The sequence below is a fragment of the Carcharhinus amblyrhynchos genome, chromosome 23 (assembly GCF_965287045.1).
Source record: "Carcharhinus amblyrhynchos chromosome 23, sCarAmb.v2.hapA, whole genome shotgun sequence".
Classification (NCBI taxonomy): Eukaryota; Metazoa; Chordata; class Chondrichthyes; order Carcharhiniformes; family Carcharhinidae; genus Carcharhinus; species Carcharhinus amblyrhynchos.
In genome coordinates, this window is record NC_137346.1 from 47,419,370 (window position 1) to 47,429,486 (window position 10,117).

Below are 10,117 nucleotides of genomic sequence, written 5' to 3' on the forward strand. Positions count from 1 at the left end.
CCTCTATTAAGTCACCTCTCATCCTCCTCCGCTCCAAAGAGAAAAGCCCCAGCTCCCTCAACCTTTCCTCATAAGACCTACCCTCCAAACCAGGCAGCATCCTGGTAAATCTCCTCTGCACTCTCTCCAATGCTTCCACATCCTTCTTATAGTGAGGTGACCAGAACTGCACACAATATTCCAAATGTGGTCTCACTAAGGTCCTGTATAGTTGCAGCATAACCCCAACGGCTCTTAAACTCAAACCCCCTGTTAATAAACGCTAACACACTATAAACCTTCTTCACGGCTCTATCCACGAGTGGCAGCCTTCATAAGGATATGAACTTGTTTAGCAAGGAAGAACTTCTGAATCTCTACTTTTATTCCCAAAGTGACCATTACCTCACATCACAGTTGGGCCTGTTGTAACGTGGCAATTGGTCAATTTAGTCACTAGATTATTTTAATTGTTTCCCCAATTACTTACACCACCGTCGCTCATTATCTTAGACAGGAATACAACAGAACTGGTTTCTACAATCCCTTTATCTGATTCTCTGCAGTTTCACACAGTTTCAAATGTTGAGGTTAATCAGAGTTTGAAGATTTCTCTTGCCAGTACATCCTCCTGTGCCTGGCCTTGTCCTAAACAAGGTTATTAACATTCTCTGGGTTAAAGGTTCCTCCTGGTTGTTGCTATCTGTTGTGTCCTTTGTCACAGTCTGGACCAGAACATTTACATTGAAAGGTTGTTAAGAAATTCCAGTGAATTCCAGTCCCTAGTGTAATGTTCCATTTGGTGTATGTCAGATTCAGAGATGTCCATGTGTGATTTGATTTGATTTAATATTGTCACATGTATTAACAAAAGTGAAAAGTATTGTTTCTTACATGCTATACAGACGAAGCACACTGTTCATAGAGAAGGAAACGAGGGAGTGCAGAATGTAGTGTTACAGTCACAGCGAGAGTGCAGAGAAAGATCAACTTAATGCGAGGTAGGTCCATTCAAAAGTCTGACAGCAGCAGGGAAAAAGCTGTTCTTGAGTCGGTCGGTACGTGACCTCAGACTTTTCCAGCTTTTTCAAAAGTGGAAAAGAGAATGTCTGGGGTGCGTGGGGTCCTTCATTATGCTGGCTGCTTTGCCAGTGGGAAGTGCAGACAGAGTCAATGGATGGGAGGCTGGTTTAAGCTTAATCACGATCTTTTGTACTTCCCTTTGGGCAGAACAGGAGCCAAAGCAAGCTGCAATACAGCCAGTAAGAACGCTTTCTATGGTGCATCTGTAAAAGTTGGTGAGAGTTGTAGTGGACGTACCAAATTTCCTTAGTCTTTTGAGAAAGTAGAGACGTTCATGGGCTTTCCTAACTATAGTGTCGGCATGGCGGGGGACCAGGACAGGTTGTTAGTAATCTGGACACCTAAAAACTTGAAGCTTTTGACCCTTTCTACTTTGTCCCTATTGATGTAGACAGGGGCATGTTCTCCTTTACACTTCCTTCATTTTGTTGACATTGAAAGATTATTGTTGCCACACCGATTCACCAGATTCTCTATCTCATTCCTGTACTCTGTCTTGTCATTGTTTGCGATTTGATCCAAAATGGTGGTGTCATCAGCAAACTTGAAAATTGAACTGGAGGTGTATAAGGAGTGTAATAGGGGGCTGAGAACACAGCCTTGTGGGGCACTGGTGTTGAGGATGATCATGGAGGAGGTGTTGTTGCCGATCCTTACTGATTGTGGTCTGTCAGTTAGGAAGTTCGGGATCCGGTCACAGAGGGGAGGAGCTGAGCCCCAGGCCACAGATTTTGGAGATGAGTTTCATGGGAATAATGGTGTTGAAGGCTGAGTTGTAGTCAATAAATAGGAGTCCGACATAGGTGTCCTTGTTATCTAGGTGTTACATAGAACATAGAAAAACTACAGCACAAACAGGCCCTTTGGCCCACAAGTTGCACCAAACATGTCCCTATCTACTAGGTTTACCTATAACCCTCAATCCTATTAAGTCCCATGTATTTATCCAAAAGTCTCTTAAAAGACCCCATCAAATTTGCCTCCACCACCGACGGCAGCCGATTCCACTCACCCACCACCCTCTGAGTCAAAAACTTACCCCTGACATCTCATAGAACATAGAACATTCCAGCGCAGTACAGGCCCTTCGGCCCTTGATGTTGTGCCGACCAGTGGAACCAATCTAATGACCCTCTAACCCAAACTATTCCAATGTTATCCATATGCCTATCCACTGACCATTTGAACGCCCTTAAAGTTGGCGAGTCCACAACTGCTGCAGGCAGGGCATTCCACGCCCTTACTACCCTCTGAGTAAAGAACCTACCTCTGACATCCATCCTATAATTACCACCCCTTAATTTAAAGCTATGTCCCCTCGTGTTAGCCATCACCATCCGAGGTAAAGGGCTCTCACTATCCACCCTATCTAACCCTCTGATCATCTTGTATGCCTCAATCAGGTCACCTCGTAACCTTCTTCTCTCCAATGAAAATAACCTCAAGTCCCTCAGCCTTTCCTCAGAAGACCTTCCCACCATACCAGGCAACATCCTGGTAAATCTCCTCTGCACCCTTTCCAATGCCTCCACATCTTTCTTATAATGCGGCGACCAGAACTGTACACAATACTCCAAGTGCGGCCGCACCAGAGTTTTGTACAGTTGTAACATGACATCACGGCTCCAAAATTCAATCCCTCTCCCAATAGATCAGCACTTCACCAGAAACCACTCCCACAGTCAGAGAATTTAAAGGGTCTCTCATTGGTGTGGATGACTTTGTGTCAGTGCGGATGGGATAACTGAGTGAATCCCCTCCCCATACAGAGCAGGTGAATGGTCTCTCTGCCTCAATGAATTCCAGCAGAAAGCAGCCTCACCACACCAGCTGAAAGCCCAGCCTGAGGGTGTTGTTTCTTTGTTTTTACCCCATTGCCAGTATCTCCACATTGATGAATTTCCAACAGGGATGGGGCCCTGAATCCCTCCCCACACTGCACGGTCTCCCCATGGTGACTCTGCAGCTTGAACAGTCAGTTACCCCTCAGACATGACCCGGGGCCCGCTGTCTGACCGCTCACAACCTCCCACACACACTGCACTGGCTGGGCGTGTTTCCGCACAAAGTCCGCGCTCTGATTGGCTGGAGGACCAGTTTACTTCCGGTCCTCCAGCTCTTCCCATTGGTTAAAACCTCAGCATGACGGTCGGGGGGACGGTGCTGCGCACGCGCAGCTTCCCCCTCTCCCTTGGACATGCGCAGTTCCAGCCCGGGGGGGAGGTCACCGAGCGGCTTCTCGCTCTGGCCGGAGCCCGTCAGCCGGTTGCCCTGGAAACCTGGGCCCGGGGAGGGGGAGGGGGGAGGGGCGGGGCTGGGGGAGGGGCGGGCGGAGGGGGAGGGGCGGAAGGGGAGGGGAAGAAATTGATGGGGGCGGGGCTCCCGTGTCCGCGCGCCGGGCCTGCGTCACCGCGGGGCAGAGTGATTCCTATTGGCTGATCCGGACAGGGCTCCATTGTGACGTCACAACGCGGAAGTCCTCTGGGCAACATCTGGGAGGGGATCAGTCTGTCCCCCCTTCCCCATTGTGGGGGAAACTGGGGACCTGCAGCAACTGGGGGGGTAAGGGAGTGAACCCAGGGAGGGAGCAGACTCTGGGCAAGTTAGCCCAGGTCTCTGTCTGAAAGACATTGCGACACCTGAGAGTGTTCCTGTTTACTGAATGTGCAGAGAGCTTTCACCAGTTACACAGCCTGATAAAACATCGCAGCGTTCACATTGTGGAGAGACTGTCCTGTGTATGGATGAAGCTTCAATAATCATCAAACCTGGAGAGTCACAAGGACACCTGCGCCATGGGGAAACCGTGGAAATGTGGGGACTGTGGGAAGGGATTCAAAGCTCCATCAGAGCTGGAAAATCATCGACGCAGTCACACCGGGGAGAGACCGTTCATCTGCTCCGAGTGTGGGAAGGGATTCACTCTGTCATCGAACCTGCTGGCACACGAGCGAGTCCATGCTGGGGAGGGGCCGTTCACCTGCTCCATTTGTGGGAAAGGGTTCACACAGTTCCCGACCCTGCAGCGACACCAGGCAGTTCACACTGTAGAGAGGCCGTTCTCCTGCTCTGAGTGTGGACAGGGATTTACCAGATCATCCAGTCTGCTCACCCACCAGCGAATTCATGCTGGGACAAGGCCATTCATCTGTACTGAATGTGGGAAGGGATTTACAAGGTCATCCTGTCTTCAGACTCACCAGCGAATTCACACCGGGGAGAAGCCATTCATCTGCACTGTATGTGAAAAGTGTTTTGGGGATGCATCCAGCTTTGCGAGACACCAGCGAATTCATACAGGGAAAAGGTCATTCTGCTGTTCTGTGTGTGGAAAGGGATTCGCTCTTTCATCCAACTTGTGGAGACACCAGCAAATACACGCCAGGGAGAAGCTGTTCAGCTGCTCTGAGTGTGGGAAGGGATTCAATGATTCATCAGCCCTGGAGAGGCACCAGAGAGTTCACACTGGGGAGAGGCCGTTCACCTGCTCTCAGTGTGGGAAGGGATTCACTCGCCCATCCCACCTGCAGACACACCAGCGAGTTCACACTGGGGAGAGACCCTTCACCTGCTCTCAGTGTGGGAAGGGGTTCAGTGAATCATCTAACTTGCTGGCACACGAGCGAGTTCACACAGGGGAGAGGCCATTCACCTGCTCTGTGTGTGGGAAAGGATTCACTCAGTCATCAACCCTGCTGCGACACCGGGCTGTCCACACAGGAGAGAGGCCGTTCCCCTGCTCTGTGTGCGGGAAGGGATTTACTCGCTCAACCAATCTGGTGACACACCAACGGGTTCACTCTGGGGAGAGGCCCTTTGCCTGTTCCGTCTGCAGGAAGGATTTTGTAGATGCCTCCAGTCTCAGGAGACACCACCAAGTTCACACTGGGGAGAGGTCGTTCGCCTGCTCTGTGTGCGGGAGGGGATTCGCTAATTCATCCAACCTGCGTAGACACCAGCGAATACACGCCAGGGAGAGGCCGTTCACCTGCTCTGAGCGTGGAAAGGGATTCACTCGGTTATCCAGCCTGTGCAGATATCAGATCAGTCACAGCGAATAGAGACTTTTCACATTCAGACTGTGGATGTCCATTGTATCGATTACGATAGGCCATACAGACGGAGGGCATTGATTGGATGGCTATTTGAGCCCATATAATGCCTTTTCCATCCATGTCCTGGGGTGGAGGATGCTGCATTTAACTGTCCCATTCAACCATAGACTGCATTGGTTCACACACAGCGAGATGCTGTGCCTTGTGGAGTCTGTGGACTGTATATGCATCACCTCCTCAGTTATTTGGAAAAGCTTTTATTCCAGTTTTGTTTTCATTTTGGCCTCATGTTCCTGATTTTTAGGTATCCTATCTGGAGAGGGGTGTTGGGAGGGAGAAGGACCTCCTTGTGAACCTGCTCCTGAGCCTGACCAAACTGAGGAAGAAGCCTCACAACATCAGGTTTCTGAAGCTCGTGATTCCAAATAAACCCGTTGAACTTTAACCTGGTGTTGTGAGATTCCTTACTGGGCCCACCCCAGTCCAACACCGGCACCTCCACATCATGGCCAAACTCATCGACAGGTCCAGGCAGCAGGCGATCGAGAGGCTTCTCTGGGCTGGACATCATCACCCCCTCCCCTCCCCACCCTGAAGAAGGACATTGTGGTTTAAAGGTTGCAATTTTCCTTTTGAGATTTATGTTCTTTGTCACTGTTGATTTAAGGAACCTTTCAATTCATTGATTTATCCATTGGTTCATTTGTCCTTTGTGCTCATTGCTGGCTTAGTTTCATTAGTTCACCCTTTTGGAAATAGAGGAGATAAGTGAGGGGTTAAAAACTTGGCAGAGGGAATATCATGTAGGAAAATGTGAAGTTGTGCACTTTGTAGGAAGAATAAAGGAGCTGAATATTATTTAAATGGAAAAAGACTGCAGAAAGCTGCAGCACAGAGGGATTTGGGGATCCTCATATATAAATCACACAAAGCTAGCACGCAAGTTCAGCAGGTCCCTGGGAAAGCAAATGGGATCGAGTACAAAAATCAGAAAAACTAAACAAGGTACTGGTTCGACCACAGCTGGAAGACCGTGAACAGTTTATTCCTGTTACAGAAAATAAGTGTAGGAGTAGACCATTCATTCCTTTGAGCCTGCACCACTATTCGATTTGATCATGGCTGATTGTGCTTCCTCAGTAATCCACTCCCATTTTCTCTCCATACCCTGTAGCATTAATTTACCATGGCCAATACACCTCAACACATCTTTGGAGTGTGGGAGGAAGCCCACGCAGGCATGGGGAGAATGTGCAAACTCCACACAGTCATCCAAGCCCGGAATCGAACCCAGCTCCCTGGCGCTGTGAGGCAGCAGTGTTAACCACTGTGCTAACAGAGGCCAAGAGAGTTGGGTGAATCTGAGATGTATCAATGAACATCTCCTGGGGAGGAACAGTGACATCGGCAGATAGGCAGTCGATAAGGAAACAGAAGATGATTCGAGCAGCTCAGATTTGGAGCTGGGAGCTATTTGTTAAATTTATTGGGAATCTTGAAGAGACAAAAGTGAATGCTATTTGGGACTGACCAGATTGAAATAAAGTTACATTTACTGTGACGAGTTTGTGACTGTATTTTGTTAACCAAATGACACATTTTACAAGGTGGGCTTCATAGAGAAACTATGAGTAATGTGAGTATTTTATACATAAAACATGAATGCACAGATTATATTCCAGTATTACTCAGAAACACAAGTAGGGAAAGCAGTAATCTTATTGAGACGTATAAGATGATGAATGGGATGGATAGGATAGAGGTGGAGAGGCTCTTCCCACTCAGAAAGGACAGTAGGACTTGGGGGCACAGCCTCAAGATAAGGGGGGGGGGGCAGTTTAGAATGGAGTTGAGGAGGAACTTCTTCACTCAAAGGGTGGTGAATCTCTGGAATTCTCTGCCCGTTGAAGTGGTGGAGGCTGCCTCGCTAAATATTTTTAAGACGCAGGTTGATGGGTTTTTGACAAGAGAGGGGATTAAGGGTTATGGGGAGAGGGCGGGAATGTGGAACTGAGCCACGACAGATCAGCCATGATCTTATTGAATGGCGGGGCAGGCTCGAAGGGCTAGTTGGCCTACTCCTGCTCCTATTTCTTATGTTCTTAAACACATTTAACGAGGTAGCCTCCACTGCTTCAATGGGCAGAGAATTCTAAAGGATCACTATCCTCTGAGAGAAGAAGTTCCTCCTCAACTCTGTTCTAAACTGATTCCCCCTTTATTTTGAGGCTTTGCCCTCTAGTTCTGGTTTCCTTTCTAAGTGGAAAAAAATCTCTCTGCCTCTACCCTATTTATCCCCTTCATTGTCTTATACGTCTCTATAAGATCACCCCTCAGCCTTCTAAACTCCAACCAGTACAGGCCCAATCTACTCAATCTCTCCTCATAAGCTAACTCTGGTATCAGCCTAGTGAACCTTCTCTGTACTCTCTCCAAGGCCAATATATCCTTTCGCAAATAAGGGAACCAAAACTGCACACAGTACTCCAGCTGTGGCCTCACCAGTGCCCTGTACAGTTGCAGCAAGACCTCCCTACTTTTATATTCTATCCCCCTCGCTATAAAGGCCAGCATCCCATTCGCCTTCCTGACCACCTGCTGTACCTGCAGACTGGGTTTTTGTGATTCATGCACAAGGACCCCCAGGTCCCTCTGCACCGTAACACGCTGTAATTTTTCACTGTTTAAATAATAGTCCATTTTACTATTATACCTTCCAAAGTAGATAACCTCACATTTGCTAATGTTATACTCCATCTGCCAGATCCTCACCCACTCACTCAGCCTATCCAAATCTCTCTGCAGACTTTCCGTTTCCTCCACGCAATTCACTTTCCCACTCATCTTCGTGTCATCAGCAAACTTTGTTACCCTACACTCGGTCCCCTCCTCCAGATCGTCTGTGTAAACGGTAAGCAGTTGAGGCCCCAGCACCGATCCCTGCGGCACGCCACTTGTCACCAACTGCCAATCAGAAAAGCACCCATTTATTCTAACTCTCTGCTTCCTGTTAGATAACCAATCCTCAATCCACGCTAACACTTTACCCCCAACTCCGTGCCCCCTAATCTTCTGCAGCAACATTTTGTGAGGCACCTTATCGAACGCCTTCTGGAAATCTAAAAACACCACATCCACCGGTTCCCCTCTGTCAACTGCACTCATTACACCTTCATAAAAATCCAGTAAGTTCGTCAAACACGACTTTCCCTTCATGAATCCGTGCTGCGTCTGCTTGATTGAACCATTCTTTTCCAGGTGTCCTGCTATTTCTTCCTTATTGATAGATTCCAGCATTTTCCCAATTACGGATGTTAAGCTAACCGGCCTGTAGTTACCCGCCTTTTGTTTACCTGTCTTTTTAAACAGTGGTGTTACATCAGCTGTTTTCCAATCAGCTGGCACCTCCCCAGAGTCCAGCGAATTTTGATAAATTACAACTCACGCACCTGCTATTCCTTCTGCCATTTCTTTCAGTACCCTGGGATGCATTCCATCCGGACCCGGGGACTCGTCTTCCTTCAGTCCCATTAGCCTACCCAGCATTACCTCTTTAATAATAGTGATCGTTTTAGGGTCCTCACCCCCTACAGTCCCGTGACCATCAATTATCGGTATGCTATTTGTGTCCTCCACTGTGAAGACCGAGACAAAAAACTTGTTTAAGGCCTCAGCCATTTCCTCGTTTCCCTTATTAAATCCCCCTTCTCATCATCTCAGGGTCCAACATTTACTTGAGCCACTCTCTTCCTTTTTACATATTTGTAAAAACTTTTACTATCAGTTTTTATATTTTGTGCTAGTTTAGTTTCATAATCTGTCTTTCCTTTCTTTATCACTTTCTTAGTCATTCTTTGTTGTTTTTTAAAGCCTTCCCAATCTTCTAGTTCCCCACTAATTCTGGCCGCTCTGTACGCATTGGTTTTTAATTTGATACTCTCCTTTATTTCCTTCATTATCCACGGCTGGTTATCCCTTTTCTTAATTCCTTCTTTTTCACTGGAATATATTTTTGCTGAGTGCTGAGAAAAATCTCCTTAAAAATCCTCCGCTGTTCCTCAGCTGTCCCACCAACTAGTCTGTTCCCAGTCTACATTAGCTAACTCCACCCTCATCCTATCGTTCTCCCCTCTGTTCAAGCAGAGGACACTGGTTTGGGACCCTACTTCCTCACCCTTCATCTGTATTAGAAATTCAACCATATTGTGATCATTCATTCCAGGAGGATCCCTCACAAGGAGATCTTTAATTTTACCTGTCTCATTACACAGGACCAGATCCAAGATAGCTCGCTCCCTCGTAGGTTCCATTACATACTGTTTGAGGAAACTATCCCGACAGCATTCCAAGAACTCTTCCTCAAGTCCACCGCGTCCGACTTGAGTCAACCAATCAATATGCAGATTAAAATCCCCCATAACTATCACCGTTCTGTTTCTGCACGCATCAATTATTTGCATGTTTATAGCCCGCCCCACCTCAAAGTTATTATTTGGGGCCCTATAGACCATGCCCACCAGTGACTTCCCTTACTGTTCCTTATCTCAACCCACACTGATTCCACGTTTTGCTCCTTAGAGCCTATGTCTTCCCTTACTACCGCCCTGATATTATCCTTAATTAACAGAGCTACCCCACCCCCTTCTTCCTCCTGTCTATCCTTCCTAAATGCCTGATACCCCTGGATATTCAGCTCCTAGTCCCTGTCTCCCTGAAACCATGTTTCTGGAATGGCCATTGGATCATACCCATCAACTCATTCACTTTGTTTCGAATGCTTCGTACATTCAGGTAAAGTGTCTTTATACCAGCCTTTATCTGGACCCGATTTTTTGAAACGTTACTAACCTCTCCCGTGCCCCCTACTCCTTTAACTAGTTGAATGTCCTCATCATTAACCTGCACTCGTACCCTCTCCTTTACCTTTGATTCTGTAATCCCCCATACCCCAGAACCCTCCCCCCGCCACACTATTTAGTTTAAAGCCCTATCTACAGCCC

The 10,117-nt window shown here is 47.6% G+C and overlaps 1 protein-coding gene across 1 annotated transcript; it reads left to right on the forward strand.

Annotated features, from left to right (window-relative positions):
• Positions 1-3,645: 3,645 nt before the first annotated feature.
• Positions 3,646-6,758, forward strand: LOC145357603 (uncharacterized). Its single transcript, XM_080211088.1, has one exon. It carries the CDS (start codon positions 3,858-3,860, stop codon positions 5,121-5,123), a length of 1,266 nt encoding a protein of 421 aa, XP_080067214.1. The 5' UTR covers positions 3,646-3,857; the 3' UTR covers positions 5,124-6,758.
• Positions 6,759-10,117: the final 3,359 nt, after the last annotated feature.

What these genes read in the sequence shown, in the direction of transcription:
- LOC145357603 (XM_080211088.1), top strand. Translation starts at nt 3,858, where the DNA reads ATGGGGAAACCGTGGAAATGTGGGGACTGTGGGAAGGGATTCAAAGCT.